Source organism: Lethenteron reissneri, chromosome 18 (genome assembly GCF_015708825.2).
Source record: "Lethenteron reissneri isolate LAM-NWPU_2019-01 chromosome 18, ASM1570882v1, whole genome shotgun sequence".
Taxonomy (NCBI): Eukaryota; Metazoa; Chordata; class Hyperoartia; order Petromyzontiformes; family Petromyzontidae; genus Lethenteron; species Lethenteron reissneri.
In genome coordinates, this window is record NC_083796.1 from 4,774,436 (window position 1) to 4,792,129 (window position 17,694).

Consider the following 17,694-nt stretch of genomic DNA (forward strand, 5'->3'; position numbering starts at 1 on the left):
AAACCCCATCGCATATGAGACGGTAACACTCAAAGTTCAACAGAGAGACTCAATAATTAACTGCTGTACCTGCATATATTGCACACCTCATAGCTTCAGCCTGCAACTCCTGACTTTTCCAGCTAGTCTCCAAATCCAAGTAATAAACAGGCTTAACCGTGTTTCGCTTTTGAAATCTGACAAGATCAGGTGCATTGCAGGGTAATTTGGTCACAGGCAAATGTAGCTTTGATTGTTGCATGGCACAAACTTCAATTCACTCAAGATTTCTGAGATCCTATATTGCCTAAAGTATTTACATAAATGTTGCGCATGAGGTCTGTCAATTACTTTTACAATTCCTTCAGTAATGTATAAACAGTTTATAGTAGCCTTTTACTTGCCACAGATTAAAACCTGGACATTGTTCTTCTCATGCAAATCCAAACTATAATTCTGTAAAAATAATCATTTACAGTCGCTTGTCAATCCACTGTTGGATGAAAGCCTCCCCACTCTGTGTCAGTCATGGGGTTTGTTGACCATACTTCACCATGCACAAGTTGGTGAAGGGGGGAGACCTGAGGACACATTCAGATATTACTCACTTCCCAATTTTAGCCGTGGCCTGGAATTGAACTCAGGTGGTTGGATTCATAATGCAGCGCACTAACCACTGCAACACAATAAGGCTCTTACCGTCGGCTTTTCTTGAACGGACCTAAGATCAAGGACCACGTAGCCAACTGGCTCCTTTGCAGATGGGGAATCCACGGCGAAGCACTGCAGCTTGATCGGAGTCCTCTGCAGCCTGGAAAAAGGATATTAAATGTGCCATTGTTCCGCAAATAAAAGACAAGCAGAAAAGTAGCTTAAATCATACATTTCATAGAAGTGAAAAAAAATGTTGACATCGATTGCATTTGTTTTCACAGTTGTAGCTATGCAGCTCTGGTAGGACTGCATGTTTTTCGGTCCTTAATGTCTGACGTTTCGCTCCAGTATGAAATGGAGATGCTCCCAGCATGGGGGGTGAAGTGTTGGATATAATGCCAAACATGTGGTACAACTCAAAAATAAATAGGACATCACGAGTTATATTTCAATGGTATAACTAGTAAGGGTGGAATGATTCATCCCCTCCATTTCTCGGCGACTCCATACATTGTTGTGATTCCGGGTCATGAAATGAATTATAATTCAAGAATCAAATTATATTTTTTACAATGCAGAGAATGGCATCACCTCCAATGGCTTAAGGGGCCACGTGAACCAGTTAAATATTACGTATGTGAATAACAATCAATTTCTGTGCAATTCTATGCACGTATTGCAGGTGAAGTATTGGAATTGACGGCAGGAACTTCTTGACGGGTAACACACTTTTATTAAATCCTTTAGGTATCACAATACAACGTGTGGTCTTCCTTCTTCCGACGACACACTCCACTAATCTCGTGTAAGCTCTAGGCCTCTGGCTACACCCGATACACTTGACTCGTGTAGACCCTATGCCTCTGGCTACACACAATATACTCGACTCGTGTAAGCCCTATGCCTCTGGCTACACAATACACTCGACTCGTGTAAGCCCTATGCCCTGGCTACACACAGTACATTCGGCTCGTGTAGACCTATGGCTACACACACTACACTCGCCTCTGGGTTACACAGAGTCCCGGTCCCCTTAGGACAGCGGGGCTAGGTACCGCAGGGCTCTAGGTCTTCATCCCCGTCTTCATTCTTCGCTGGTTACACACTGCCCTTACGCCTGTGTGCATCCCCTTTTATAGCCCCTGCTCACAAGAGACGGAGCTGATGCGGCGTCGACGTGAGCGTCGTTCCTTAATGAACCAATCACGACGCACTCTCTCTACGATCCGCTTTCCCCAGCGCGTGTTAACATTACTCCACCAATCACACTGCGCTGGCACCTGATCACTCCCTCTCAGCGCGTCACCCGCCCACAGCCAATCGGTACCCCGTAACCCACGACCCCGCGCTGACCCCTGATCCTCCACCGTCAGCGCGCGTCACCACCTACACAGCCAATCATCCCGCACTGTGCATACGATCCTTAATCCCAGCGCGTATCACCTCTACATCACCCCCTCCCACATAGCTTGCAGCCGGCCCGGCTGTTAACCTACAACACAACATAACGCAACGCAGTAATAAAGAACTCCACATCCCAGTGTGCCCCGTAACACAACAACAACAACATAACACAACCTTAAATACGAAGCAATATACAGCCCGACGAACAACACAATAAAAGCGAACACCGTAAAACGAACGCGCCAAGTGTCACTGTGACCCACGCAGTGCCGAGGCGCTCCGGCTGCCTCGACTCCGCACGTGGTAGGTTACACAAAGTAGCGCGACCTAGCGCGAGTCCGTCTGGCCGGTCCGTCGTATGGAACGGGACGTTGGCGACCGTCCGGTGTCTCCGGCAGCTCTAGACGGCACGGATCGGGCCTGGAAGGACCGGCCCCGCCGTGAAGATCCGGCCGCCGGTGGTCGGCAGCAGTCAGTTCCGAGACACCTGGGAGCGGATCAGGCGGAGACATGTGAGGAGCAGGCAAGGACAATTCCCCCTCAGGGTCGTCGGTCACGTCACATGCTCGGCCCTCACGACACAAGGGGAGGCCATACGGAGGCGAGAACGGTTTCAGTCGGGAGGGGTGGACGTACCAACGGCGTTTCCCCCATTTTATCTGAACGCACTGGGGGCGTGCAACCCGCACGACCTCCACGGGTCCCCGCCACGGCTTCAACAATTTAGGCGACGTGGCCAAAGGTGCCTGAGGGCAATGCAGCCAGGCCTTGTCACCTGGTTCCCAATTGTGCACGGACACCTTCCGTGCCCGCAACCGCTCGTTCGCAATTTGGCGAGCCCGCGAATTAAGCCGTGCGGCCTCCCTTGCCTCTGTCAGTTTATGAATATTAAATTTAATATGCTCAGCCAATTTAGAATTAGTTCGTGGTGCGGGCAGACCCAGCTGCGTTTCCATGGGCGGGTCGGCTTCCCGACCGTACATTAGAAAAAACGGGGAAAACCCCGTAGCTGCATGGGGGGCCATTCTATACGCGGCGAGGACCCCAGGGACCTGCAGGTCCCAATCAACATGCGACTCACACACCTGCTGGCACAGCATAGAGGTCAATGTCCTGTTAAGCCTCTCCACCATCCCGTCCGTCTGCGGGTGGTACGGGGAGGTACGCACCTTTTTGGTACCCAACAGGTCGCACACCTCCTGCAGTAATTTACTCGAAAAATTTTTCCCTTGGTCAGTCAGCAAGCGTTCGGGAGCCCCCTTGTCCAGGACGTAGCCCTGGACAAAGGCGTCCGTCACAGCCGCCGCCGACTGGTTGGCGAGTGGCCACGCCATAGGCCACCGGGTAAAATATTCGACCCCCACCAACAGGTACTTATTACCCCTAGGCGTGACCGGAAAGGGCCCCAGAATATCGAGTGCAACGAGCTCGTTAGTGCGCGAGACCTGAATAGATTGCAGCGGTGGATTAGCTGCCACGGGCGGTGGTTTCCGTCTGGCGCACTCAACACAACCCTTCAGAATATTCACCACGTCACCCCCCATTCCCGGCCAATAATAGTCACGCTGAAGCAGGGCAAGCGTTTTGTTAACTCCCAAATGCAAGAGGCGTTCGTGTGCGGCCAAGACAACCTTCCCCCTCACAGCAGAAGGCACCACAATCGCATGCCGCCGGGACAAACTGTCCCATCTCATCAACAGGCCCTGCTTAAGCTCGTAGGAGCCAGTTCGGTCGTGGCTACCTTCGGAACCCTCCGTCTTTCGGCGCAATGCCAGCAGGGAGCTGTCCGCCATTTGGAGACGGCCCCACTCAATCAACGACAGTGAGAGCAGCGAGTCCTGACCCCCTGGGGTAGCGGGACCATCCCCAATTGGTGTGCTCGCGGTCGCAACCAACGCCTCCCTACCTTCCGTAACCGGAGGTTTACAGCGCGCCGATCCCGATAAGCACGCACATTTGTGACAAGGCAACAACCGCGACAGGGCATCGGCATTCGTGTGTCGCAACCCTTTACGGTACGTAGTCGTGAACTGATAGTCCTGGAGGACTTCCAACCACCGCGACAATTGGCCCGAGGGCTGGGCAACCCGTAATGAATACTGGAGCGCCGCATGGTCCGTCCGGACCGTGAAATGACGACCATAGAGATATGGCCTGAATTGTTGTACAAAAAAAACAATGGCAAGTAGTTCACGACGGGTGACGCAGTAGCGCTGCTCTGCCGGCGACAACACCCTGCTACCATAGGCGACCACCCGTTCGACCCCTCCAACGACTTGGGACAGCACTCCCCCAATGCCCGTGTTGCTAGCATCCGTGTCTAGCAAGAAGGGACTCTCAAAGTCCGGATAGCGCAGGGGTGGGGCCCTTACCAAGGCGTCCCGGAGGGAGCAGAATGCAGCCTCCTCCTCCGGTCCCCACCGGAACTTCACTCCTTTTGCCGTTAAAGCGTGCAAGGGCTTTGCAATGGTGGCGAAGTGCTCAACGAATCGGCGATAATACGAAGCAAAACCGATGAAACTGCGCACGTCTGACACTGACGTGGGCGTCGGCCACGAACTGACACAGTCCGTCTTCGCAGGATCGGTAGAAATCCCCGAAGAGTCGACAATGTGACCCAAGTACCTCACGGATTTACGAAAAAGATGGCATTTGGCCGGTTTAAACTTTAATTTAGCCGATCGCATTCGCAAGAACACCCCTCTCAATCGCTGGAGGTGTTCTTCGAACGTTTTACCGAAAACAATGACATCGTCAAGGTAAATGAGGCACGTCTCCCACTGCAAGCCCGACAAAACCAATTCCATAAGACGCTGAAACGTCGCAGGAGAGGAGTGAAGTCCCATGGGTAACCGGTTAAACTGAAACAGGCCCCCTGGAGTCCGGAATGCAGTCTTAGGCTTAGACTCCTCGTCGAGTGGCAACTGCCAAAATCCGGACAATAAATCAAGAGTCGAAAAGTATCGCGCACCGGACAATGCGTCGAGAGACTCGTCCATCCTGGGGAGCGGATACGCGTCGGCCACCGAGATCTTATTCAGGCGGCGGAAATCGACGCAAAATCGCAGGGACCCGTCCCGCTTTTTAACGAGCACAATGGGTGCTCCCCAAAGACTGGAAGAAGGCGAAATAATGTCGGCTTCCAGCATATCGTTAACTGCCGACTGAACATGTTCCTTCTCAGCAGGACTCAGTCGGAAGGGATTTTGCCTGACCGGTGCCGCATCGCCCGTTTCAATGTGGTGGCGTAGCAGGTCCGTGCATCCGATATCATACTTATGTTTACTGAAGACATCCGAAAATTCAATCAGCAACCCGCGCAACGCACCCAACTGTACCGCTGACAAATCGTCAGAGTCCGCGCACAGCATATCAATCCAATCTAGGTCCTCCTTTGATGGTACGCTATTCGTGGGGCTCGGATCAGCCTGCGCAACCAGCCTCTCCTCCGCAGGGACCCGTGCCGCGTGAGCCAGCACGGTGCCCTGCTGAATGACGGCCGGCCGCGCCCCAGCGTTTAAAACCATGACAAACGGATCCCTGTCTGCCCCAACCAAAGTGTGAGCCACCGATAAATCGAGACCTCCAACAGCCCTATTAGAAGGACCCAAAAGCATGGCCTGTTCCGAGGCCTCCTTCCCCCATGGCTTCCGTAACCGGAGGGGAATCAACATTTGTGAACCCGGGGGCACGTGCACGGTCTGTGTTGCTAACGCCTGAATGGTAGCGCACGCCGTCCGAATTACATTAGGGCTCGTCAAAAATGAAATACGGCGACCCGATGGTAGTTCAATGCAACGCTGATCAATGAGAATTTTGATGGGCATTTTCGCCAAAAAATCAGTGCCCAATAGGCAAGGAACCGCCAGGGAAGATGAAACGAAAACGGGTCCCGACAATTTGATATCACCAATGCAAATGGACGCCCTAATCTGACCGATAATGCCCAACGATCCCCCGTTAGCGGCGTAAAATGGCACATCCACCGGAAGAAGCGGACGACATTGTACCGGGAGAATATTATAAATGAGATCCGAAATAATAGTCGCCGATGCCCCCGTGTCCACTAACACCCTGACCTCGACCCCATCAATCGATCCGGTAACGACGGATGAACCCGCTGAGGCAGCCACTATTCTGTGCCCCAATTCCGACCATTTAATGTCTCCCCGGTCCCGGCCGAACCCCCCTCTCCGAACCGAATCCCCGAACTCTACTCGGCTCTCCCTCGTCGCAACGCGACGACCCATACGTGTCGAGTATGCGGGCCAAGCATGTGAGGTGCCGCGACTTGCCGGGGTTTGCAGTGATGACTTGGGGCCTTGGTCGTCGTCCAGCCGAGGTCCCATGGCGCGCTGACGTGGGGCGCGGCAACCGGAGGCCACGTGGCCACGAAGGCCGCAGTTATAGCAGGTGATGACCGTAGTCGGAGATCTCGGTTGCTCCAGCTTGCGGGCCGCTCGCAGAGGCGAACGACCCCCCGACCTCCAGTCCCCCGCTCGTCCCGCGATGAACGCGTCCTCTCGTGGGCTGACGACTTGGGGCACGGTGTCAACCGGACCCGGAGTTGAGGCCACGGCAGCGTTGCAGACGACCCCCTGCTTTCGTTGAAGGACCTCGTGCGCTTGCATGCTCGTGGCGACCCGTAATGAAGAAATATCGGTCTCGTCGGCCGTGTTGATGGGGACCCCCAGGTCCTGCGCCAACTTGAGCAGCTGCTCCAAAACCATCGCATCTTGGCCCTCCTCGTCCATACGAGGGAACGCGGCGTCAGCGAGAGCGAGCAACGCCGTGCGGTAGGCGAGCACGGTCTCCGTGTCCGCCTTCCGTCTTGCGTAGAAATGATGGCGGCACGCCGAGGGAGGACCGTAGACTTTTGCCATGAGAGCCAGCGCATCCTTGAACGTGGAGCGGTCCGACCTGCGTGCGGATGTGAAGGCCGCGAGCGCGTTGTCGTCCAGCATGGCAGGCAGTGCCCGCAGTGCCGTAGCGTCGGACCAGGCGGACATCTCTTGATGCGCCAAAAATCTGCGCTGAAATTGGCTCCAATCCCCGCCTTCCGCCTTGAATGCTGACAACGTGGGAAGGCGCTGCTGAAAGATAAAGTCGTCCTCCTCCTCGTGCTTCCTCTCTGCCCCCCCGTCGGTGTGTAAGATGGCGGCCCCAGTGGCGGGTGTGTGATGGCGGTCCGCCGCGCGCGTTGGTGACGTCAGCGGCCGCGCATGGAGAACCGCTGCCACGTGGTGATGGCCGTTCCCGCCAAAAGTTGGAGCGGATGAAATGGCGGGAATCGCCAAATCGTTTTGGCGGGAATCTGCAGGGCGACCCTGTAGCACGTCGGCCGCCGTCCCCGCTCCTCCCGACGAGCTGATCTCCGCCAAGATGGACGCGGCGGCGAGCAGCAGCTCCGCCAGACGGGAGTGTGCCTCGCGAAGCACGGTGTCAGTCCCCCGTCGCTCGTCCGGCGCCGTCGGTGGATCCTGCCCCGTGGGCAGCTCCTCTTCCTCACCCCCTGATGGCCGCTGGCCCGCGTCGTCGAGGTTGTCCTCGTGGTCAATCCCGTGGGTCCGACGGTTCCTCCTTGTATCCATGCTCGGAGGACCGTTTCCCTTCTGACACCAGTTGAAGTATTGGAATTGACGGCAGGAACTTCTTGACGGGTAACACACTTTTATTAAATCCTTTAGGTATCACAATACAACGTGTGGTCTTCCTTCTTCCGACGACACACTCCACTAATCTCGTGTAAGCTCTAGGCCTCTGGCTACACCCGATACACTTGACTCGTGTAGACCCTATGCCTCTGGCTACACACAATATACTCGACTCGTGTAAGCCCTATGCCTCTGGCTACACAATACACTCGACTCGTGTAAGCCCTATGCCCTGGCTACACACAGTACATTCGGCTCGTGTAGACCTATGGCTACACACACTACACTCGCCTCTGGGTTACACAGAGTCCCGGTCCCCTTAGGACAGCGGGGCTAGGTACCGCAGGGCTCTAGGTCTTCATCCCCGTCTTCATTCTTCGCTGGTTACACACTGCCCTTACGCCTGTGTGCATCCCCTTTTATAGCCCCTGCTCACAAGAGACGGAGCTGATGCGGCGTCGACGTGAGCGTCGTTCCTTAATGAACCAATCACGACGCACTCTCTCTACGATCCGCTTTCCCCAGCGCGTGTTAACATTACTCCACCAATCACACTGCGCTGGCACCTGATCACTCCCTCTCAGCGCGTCACCCGCCCACAGCCAATCGGTACCCCGTAACCCACGACCCCGCGCTGACCCCTGATCCTCCACCGTCAGCGCGCGTCACCACCTACACAGCCAATCATCCCGCACTGTGCATACGATCCTTAATCCCAGCGCGTATCACCTCTACATCGGCTTAAGAAACAATAGCACGTAATCAATAAATCTTTGTATTTTTCCAACCCTCATAAATACTTTGTAAAAATAACCACTTAAATAAACGTGGTGACTATGATCACAGTATTGAATAACCCTCTTTCTGAAGCAAGCCTAGTTCCAGGAACGTCAAGGTGTGATCATCCTTCACGTAGACGAGAAGTCTGGTGAAAGTGGGCAGCAGCTTATGGAAAAGAGTAATTGCAAGAAGTGATGCTGGAGTATAATGTGATGGATGTAGGTATTTAAAAAAAAACGATGCTACCATCAAGTCGCTTGCCTATAATACTAATCCTAACCACTATCCCTACTGCTCAAGCCTGGGAATAGTTGTTACATTTACTGGTTTACACTGCAACTTCGGCTCAAATCATCCATCATTTCAGCTACACCAAGGAATACAGCCCAGCTCTTTCAGAAGCCCCCCGTTGTGGGATTGCAAGCTGTGCAACTGCTCGCCATGATTAGCCCTGGGCCGAACTCAGACACTAGTGAGCCTTGTTCACCGTGATGTGGTTTAACCAGCTGTCTGTTGGAGGAGGCAGATCCCCATGGGATTATAGGGCTCGGAGAGGTGAGTGGGGTGGGGGGTCACATGGGATTGGTGCACAGCTGTGACGTATAGATTAATAGAGAATCTCAATGTACAGGCATACCACCTATAGCGCTCAGGATGCATTCTTGGGAATCGGAGTACTATATAGGAAACAGCGCTATACGAGGTCATTATAACATGGTTCCAATGGAAATGCGTTCCCGACAGCTACATTTTACCTATGAGCGATATATGAGGGCTTCATTGGGGTATCAATAATAGCCATAATAATGATACTGTACACATGATATATGTGTAGAGGAGTAGTGGGTGACGTCACGTCACGCTCGCCTCCGAGGGAGTGGCGTCGCAGGGAGTGACGTCAGGCGGACCTTGGGGGACGGTGACGTCATGTCCCACGGTGGTATTTAAGAGGAGTCCCGTGACGTAAGCGGGGTCGTCGGGAGAGCCGGGAAGGAGAGTGAAAGTTGGGTAACAGAAGCTAACACGAGGCTAAGGGTGGCTGCTTCAACCCAGCCGGCCGAAGTTGGTTTACCCCTCGGCCGGTGCAGTGGGAAGAGCCCGAGACATGCCGGGATGGTAGGTTTCCCAGTACCCTACCCCCAGGGAGTTATAGGCTAGTGGAGTCCCTTGTTAGGCATAAGCCCGTAACAACTGTTAGGCGTGAGCCAGTCGTAAACTGCACTGCAACATATGTATGAAAGAATTTTATAAATAAAAACTATTTATTTTATTGATGACATAAAAATACAAAAAGTTATGTACTGAGGAGTGCATTCAGTCAGAGCTTGTGTAAGATTAACCACCGTCTGTTAAAAACACATGTTCCGCGGGAAGATATACAGTACAAAAAAATGGGATCCATCGATCGCCAATGCATTTATGCAGTAATTAACCCTCGATGAATCAATACACTAACGTGGCTGTTGGATCGACTTTGAGCAGAATCTAAACAATTGACACCTCGATTCAGGTCCCACAAGACCACATGGTTAAAACAAGCCCCTACAGGGAAATGCCGCACCTGCTCTCTTCCATATAAGGATTGATCCGCACAGGGATTTTACTCCAGGACAAAGAGCGTTATAACGAAACAGCGTCATATGCATGCAGTGAGTGCTAACTGAAAAGGGTGTGATGGAGATATGCATAATTGGAATTACATTGAGACACAGAAAGAGGAACACACGGATTAGAGGACATGCAACAGTTGGTCTGGGATTCCACACAACTCCGTGCTTGTTTGTTTATAAGTACATTGTCTCTCCTCCGTCCGCTATGGGCAGGAATTAGACACAACTCTCTCCTTGTTCTCTACCCCAACCCCCCCTCTCTCTCTGCCCCCCCCCCCATCTCTCTATTTAAGGCCTCGACACAGAGGCATTGTCTCTGTCTGTCTATGTTGTGTCTCTCTTTGTGCGTCTCTGTGTGTGTCTCTATCTGCTTGTGTGTATGTCTGTGTCTCCGTGTCTGTGTTTGGTCTCTCTCTCAAATTTAGCAATCTTTGGAAGAACGTAATCAACCAGGTAGGGTGTTGACTGTTGTGTTAGCCGACTTTCTGTGTTGTATTGCATTATGTTTTTAAGTTTACTATGTTTGTTTTCTCATTCATTCTTACCTGATGATGATTGCTTGTGTTGCAATCGAAACGTCGTATTCTATTATTATTTTAGAGTCGGGATCACCCCCACGACCTCCCGTATAAGAGTCAGTTAACATCTCGCCACAGTAGGTTAATAGCCAAAGGACAACCTTAGAGGAAGCTCAAGGGTTGTATTGAGTTATATTATTATTCTAAAACGTACTAATTTAATAATAAAACATACAACATGATGGTGGGACAAAAGGCGAGGTGTTTGGAGGTGCTCTCTGTACCTGTGTTGGTGCAGCGACTTGCGGTCCAGCTCCCAGGCGAGCTCGGTGGCAAACTCGGGCTGCTCTAAGTGCTCAACGGGGTCTGTGAAGAGGCTCTCGCCATCGAACCTGGCCTCCACCACGAGCTGGTGCCGCAGACGCTTGGGAAAACGGCGCCCTTGGATGGGGCAGGGCAGGGAAGAGAAGAAGGGCATGGGCAGGGCAGAGGCAGGGAGAAGAGCAACGGTGGGTTATGGTAGAGGGCCCAGCACGGTTGGCTACTGTATGGTGCGAAAACACATTCCTGCGGAGGGAGCTGGTAGGAACGTTGGGTTGCTCGGTCAATGGCCAGGGTCAACGGCGGTGTGGTGTATTCCGCAAATATGCCCAACTGTGAGGGCGGGCACAAGCCGGCGTGAGTAGGTTAAACGTTGAGTTTTATAAGGGCACCACGGGGTGACCAGCCCCTCCCCACCCAGCCCCACCCCTCCCACCCCCCACCCAGCCCCTCCCCACCCAGCCCCTCCCCACCCTCCCCACCCAGACCCTCCCCACCCAGCCCCTCCCCACCCAGCCCCTCCCCACCCTCCCCACCCAGCCCCTCCCCACCCAGCACGACGGACGGACACAATAATCCTCTGTGGGCTGGTGTAACCACCAGGAGCTTCCAACCAGTATAAGTTATATATACAGTACACAGCAGACGTGCATCACTCATTGAGATCCGATTCAGCATCAATAAGCATTGCATGTATTTGCTTAAAACAAATTCAGTTTCCTTCCTTGAACAAATTATGCCAAGTCAAATTGTTCTGTGATATCAGTAGGCGGATGAACTAAAACATATCTGTATTTATGTGTGGCATGAGAACATAGCTGTGCTTGTATACGGTTTCTCTGTGGGTCACTTTTTAAAGTTTCCAAATCGTAGTTATCGTGTAGACTGTATAGGTTGGTCACTATTGTTATTTACAGCACTCTACAGCATATGCAATGCATTGTTCTGGACTTTTTCAATCCACCACTGAACGAAGGGCTCCCCACGTATTTCATCCATACTTCACGCCGGTGAGAGCATGCTGGTGAAGGGTTATGTATTTGGTTTTCGCAACGAATATCATCAATAATTCGGGGTTTTCTCGGGGTAATATCGCGTAAATATAAATGTGTCGTTAAACCCGCCACCACCCGACACAGCCAATTAGTAAGGTTTGTCACGTAAACAGAACATGCCAATTCGTCACTAGTACAGCACTAACCGGTGTGTTGGAGAGCCAAGCCACAACATTTACAAACTGAGGACGACGTTTCGCCAGTAATTACAACTAGCTTCATCAGGCGACAGCCAGATTTGTGGAGAAGTCTTACCGTTTCGTTCCTTAACGACACATTTATATATTTACGCGATCTAACCCAAAAACCTCTATTATGGATGATATTTTTCGCGAAAGCCTACGTGTTACACTGTACTGTACGTGTAAAATCGTCCCGTATACAATACAACCATTTATACTTTGTGGTTGGTACCGTGGTCGCTATTCATGGCTTTAAATAAGAACGTTATGCATTAAGACCGCATTGCTCAACTAAATACTGTAACCGGTCTCTTAAAAAGCATCGTCATTTAAAGGAAACCGTTATATATTTGTGTTTTATAGATACACTCAACTCTATAACATCGTAATTTTACACTTATTGTGTCAATTTGATGAGCTATATTTATTAGCAGGTAAGAGCCCAATGATACCAAAAGTTATGTATCTTATTCCAGGGAGCCCTGGGCTTAAATAAGCACCGCACATCAAAGTCCGTGTACTGTATAAACAAACTTTCAAAGACTACTTTTTAAACTCTAGATTTGAAGCTTTCGTGACTGCAAGAATTCATACTCTTTGTTTTTTTCGGTAAAGTCACGTTTTCATTTAATTACAATTTTTACATACGTGACTTTACCGAAAAAACAAAAGGTACTTTTTAAACGTTTCATCACCATTACAATTAACGTCACACACAGAATAAGATTTTTCAAAAGCATTTAACAAAACACTATGTACAGTATGCGTTCAATATCTTTAAACAATTAAACCAGCATACGGACCAAAACAGTATTCGTATATCCGTTCACATAACATTTAAAATGTAAGTTCAGCATGTAACATTACATTGTATACAATTTACACGTAACAGTTGAACTGAATGTTCAACTAAGAATGCACGTTTAACTTCTTTCGCACCGTACGTAGCCAACCGCGCTAATCGGAGGTGCGGCATGGAGAAGAGAGGACAGGGAGCGTCACTAAACACACACACACGAGGACATCATCCACCTTCCAAGATGGACAGGACGATGAGCAGCTGGTCAGGTCTGGAGGAGCTCATGTCGCTTGAGACCTGTCAACATAAAAGTGGAGTTGAGAGGTGTATGTATGTACGTATGTATGCGTGTGTTGAACTTCTTTCACACCGTACGCAGCCAACCGTGACAATCGGTTGTCTAAGGTGGAGGCAATGAAGAGGACGGAGTGAGGAAATCGAGTGTGAAGAGATCGAGGCAGAATGAGGAGAAAGGAAAAAAACTATTTGGATTTTTAAAAAAAGCAGCGATGGGCTAAAATAATAAAGATAATTAACAGCATTCACAGCTAAGTGGTGGAAATATAAAAAGGGGGGGATGGTGTAGGGGGGGGTGAATGAGTAAAGTGAAGCAATAGACACGTGAGTGAGAAGTAAAGCGTCAATACGCGTGAAGATTGAAGCAGCGACGGCGTGAGATCGAATGAGTGAACGGCATCAGCAGCAGAACACACGACTCGAGGCGAATTCAGAGGCGACTACGCATGAGAGCGAATAGTTGTGGCGAAGAGGTGCACGGCAGGAGTTGAAGACTAAGTAGAAAGGAGGTAAAAAAAAGACTCAAAAGGCAGCAAAAGGTAGCGGACTGCCACTGCTTGAGATTGCGGAGGAGGCCTTCCCGCCAGTGGTGGCGCGCAGCGTTCAAACCAGGAAGCGGAAGTCGAGCCCCGGACTCTACCAACTCGCGCCCAACTCGCGGGGGGGTTGGAGGGGAGCTGACAGAGGACCGGGGGATGGGGGGGGGAGAGTGGTGAAGCTGTTGAGGTGTCAGTTTTGTTGTCAGATCAAAGGGTAAAAAAAACAATTATCATATTTTTTTGCTGGCAAATGAGGTTCCAATGGTGTAAATGCTTACCCCGAGCTCTCATACTCTGATGGTGCATTGTCTTTGAGTTTGTGCGCCTTTTGGTGTCATCTGGTCCAACACCATGTGAGACGAGGCTCTAAGGAAAGCTGTCTCGGGTGTGGACCAATCAACTTCAAGGACAGGGCATACATTATCAGAGTTATGTTTTTTTTGCATAACGACTGCAGGTATTGTGGTCTATGCAAACATGACTCCTTGTAAAAAAAGGTGTCAGTTTTGTTGCCAGATAAAAGGGTAAAAAACAATTATCATATTTTTTTTGCTGGCAAATGAGGTTCCAATGGTGTAAATGCTTACCCCGAGCTCTCATACTCTGATGGTGCATTGTCTTTGAGTTGTGCGCCTTTTTGGCGTCATCTGGTCCAACACCATGTGAGACTAGGCTCTAAGGAAAGCTGTCTCGGGTGTGGACCAATCAACTTCAAGGACAGGGCATACATGATCAGAGTTATGTTTTTTTGCATAACGACTGCAGGTATTGTGGTCTATGCAAACATGACTCCTTGTAAAAAAAAGTGTCAGGTTTGTTGCCAGATAAAAGGGTAAAAAAACTATTATATTTTTTCTTCTGGCAAATGAGGTTCCAATGGTGTAAATGCTTACCCCGAGCTCGCATACTCTGATGGTGCATTGTGTTTGAGTTGTGCGCCTTTTGGCGTCATCTGGTCCAACACCATGTGAGACTAGGCTCTAAGGAGAGCTGTCTCGGGTGTGGACCAATCAACTTCAAGGACAGGGCATACATTATCAGAGTTATGTTTTTTGTTTGCATTACGACTGCAGGTATTGTGGTCTATGCAAACATGAACTCCTTGTAAAAAAAGGGTCAGTTTTGTTGCCAGATAAAAGGGTAAAAAATACAATTATCATATTTTTTCTTCTGGCAAATGAGGTTCCAATGGTGCTGTTGAGGTTCGTCACTGATGAGACACTGAATCAGAATCTGAATATTTATTTAATACGGGAGGAGTCAGATGAGCTGTGAAGTTATTTGATTCGCAGACGTCCAGTAAGGGCGGGTTAGGACGTTACAACAACGAATGTGATACAACACACAATAGACTGCAGTGCATATTATAGCAAAGGTAAACGTCACTTAAAAAAAAACTCCAAATTGAAACTAAACTTACTTTTGTTTATCTTACTAGCTAAAGCCCACTGAACTTTTATCTCATTTTTCGGAAGCGACCTGACGACAAATTAGGTGTCGAGACCGATACAGAATTTATTGTTTTGAACAAATGCTTGCTGATATGCACGTCGAGAAGGCCCTGTGGCTAATGGGATTGTGCCAAAAAACATACTTTGACCTTTTTGTACGTGCAGAGGACAGATATGTGAAGGGAGGCCCATTAATTGTCTGCGTAAGTTTACCATTGTGAATACGGGGAACGCTTGCCAATTCTTTTATTGCGTCTGGCAATACTGAATGTTCAGGAGGTGAATGCCAATGTTGAGGTCTAACAGTCGCATTAGGGCTTCAGGAAAGAGAGTTCATGTAGTTTTGCTATTACTCCATTGAAGGAGCAAAGAATAGTGGTTTACTATATATGGCCCAAAGTAGCATTGCAAATAACATTTGGTAATCCAATTATGGATCAGCATTTGTTTAAAACTAAACAATTTTCTTTTTTTCCACGTAAGGCCCACTGAACAATATAGCTTATTGAGAAGCGACATGGCCACAAATAATAGCTCAGCGAAGTGGCTTATCATTTGGAAATGTATGCAACCAAATACTCTAAATACATGTTTCTCAATGTTGAGGGAAAAACCGGAGGACCCAAAGAAAAATCCACGTGACCACGGGGAGAGAGAGAGACATGCAAATTACAAATGTACAGGTGTCAAGGTCGGGTTCAAACCCACGACCTCCTTCATACCAGGCAGGGAAGTGAACATGACAAGCCAGAAAAGTACAAGTGGCTGGAGTGGTTGCTTTGTTGTCCCATTGCTGATTTTGACATCACACCACCAGTGTACTTCTTTTAGACTAACATCTACAAGCTGAACTCCACTGTGTCTCCACATAATAAACAATGTTTAGTCCATTAGCCTATGCAGTTTTGGCTTTCCAGACTCGTATTGTCCGGCAACATTTGTTGAATAAACATCACTGATGATGACATCCAGAAGGTTGAAATCAGTCTAGAGATTTGCTTGCTTAAATCCTGCTTGATATTATTGGTTGGAAAGCCAATAGGCAGCATCATTGACTAACACATGTCATTGTATGTGGAGATGCAGAACGGATTTCTGCTGTATATACAGTACTGTAAGGTACATATAATACTGCCATGGATTTTATAGAGGAGAGCGTCATTGATGCACAACATTATTTATCAGGAGGGTCCTGCTACATTACTATATTAGGCCAATTCCATTAAAGTGACATGATATAGGAAACCGGAGTACCAATAGAAATCCATATATACGAGGGATTAGCACTCAAAGCTCTGCACAGACTGATTCAATCCATTGCTGTGCTGCATATCTGTTCACCATTGCTTTTCCTAAGCTTCTGTTAGTAACATAGCCTTGATGTGTATGTAACAATGAATATAACAACCTTGGTGGTGAGTGATATCTGAACTAGTCCAGTGCGTCCCCTATGTCGACTCGGCCTTAAATGAGTACCTGGTCTGGTGTGTTAACCATCAGCACTGGGGAGACAAAGGTGATGTAGGACACACAACAGCACTTGCCCCAAGCCTGTTAAACGTTGTACGGGACACCTTTGTCTTTGTATTCCTGTGTACATGCAAATTGTTTACGTTATTCATCGAGAAGATCTGCAACTACAGTACAGTATTCACGAAAGGGTAATCTCAAGTCAGCAAAAGGACAATAGTGCAAATACATGTCGTTTTACAGTATAATATTGAATCTGAAAATAAAGGGATATTTTGATCCATCAGCCTTCGGGCTTTGCAGATAAATGTTTCCCAGTAAAATGTGGCCCAATTTCAACTCTGGATCTCACCCGCAGTGTGACGTTACACAAATACTGGGTGGACAGTTGTTACATTTCTGGATCGCCAGAAATGACGGCAGTGGATTGAACATGGTTGATGATCATTAACCTCCAAGCTATATTGCATTGTGTTGGCAGTGATTGCAATGTTTCGAACATCATACTAAACAACATGAAGTAGAACCGAAAATACGTCGGTATTCTATATAACCGCTAATACCTACATGCAATTGACATGAATATATAATCGCTGTTCAAACGCCAGGATTTAAAAACACACAAAAACGTGCATTTAATTTCCAACAACTCTCAGCCTTGTCAAGCCCACCAGCTCAAATAACTGATGTGACCATTTTCTCATTTAGACCACCAACTAAATTTGAAAAAAAATGTGGCCATCCCAATTGGGTAGCAATGAAACAAAGACACAAATGTCGACCAGTTTCGCTTTCACTAGGACTCATCAGTAAATTCATCAAAGTTCACTGCTGCCATCTGCTTCAGAGAGACAAATAATGTCCCTCCCAGCAGAATGCCTGTTCAAACTCCCCGCCACGCCAAAGATGAAGTCGAATAATCGAACTGATGATTGATGGAGTAATAACAGTGTAACAAAAATATATATATATAAATTATAT

General features: G+C 49.1%; 1 protein-coding gene across 1 annotated transcript in view; it reads right to left on the reverse strand.

Annotated features, from left to right (window-relative positions):
• Nucleotides 1–13,849, reverse strand: part of CEP120 (centrosomal protein 120) — a 40,636-nt gene extending 26,787 nt beyond the window's left edge. Inside the window, exons 1-3 of the mRNA XM_061553517.1 lie at nt 13,190–13,849; nt 10,884–11,040; nt 679–790 (exon numbers count right to left, since the gene is read on the reverse strand). Of these exons, the coding sequence (XP_061409501.1) occupies nt 679–790; nt 10,884–11,040; nt 13,190–13,241 (321 nt within the window). The 5' untranslated portion in view covers nt 13,242–13,849. The remainder of the gene's footprint in view (nt 1–678; nt 791–10,883; nt 11,041–13,189) is intronic.
• Between the last annotated feature and the right edge of the window lie 3,845 nt (nt 13,850–17,694).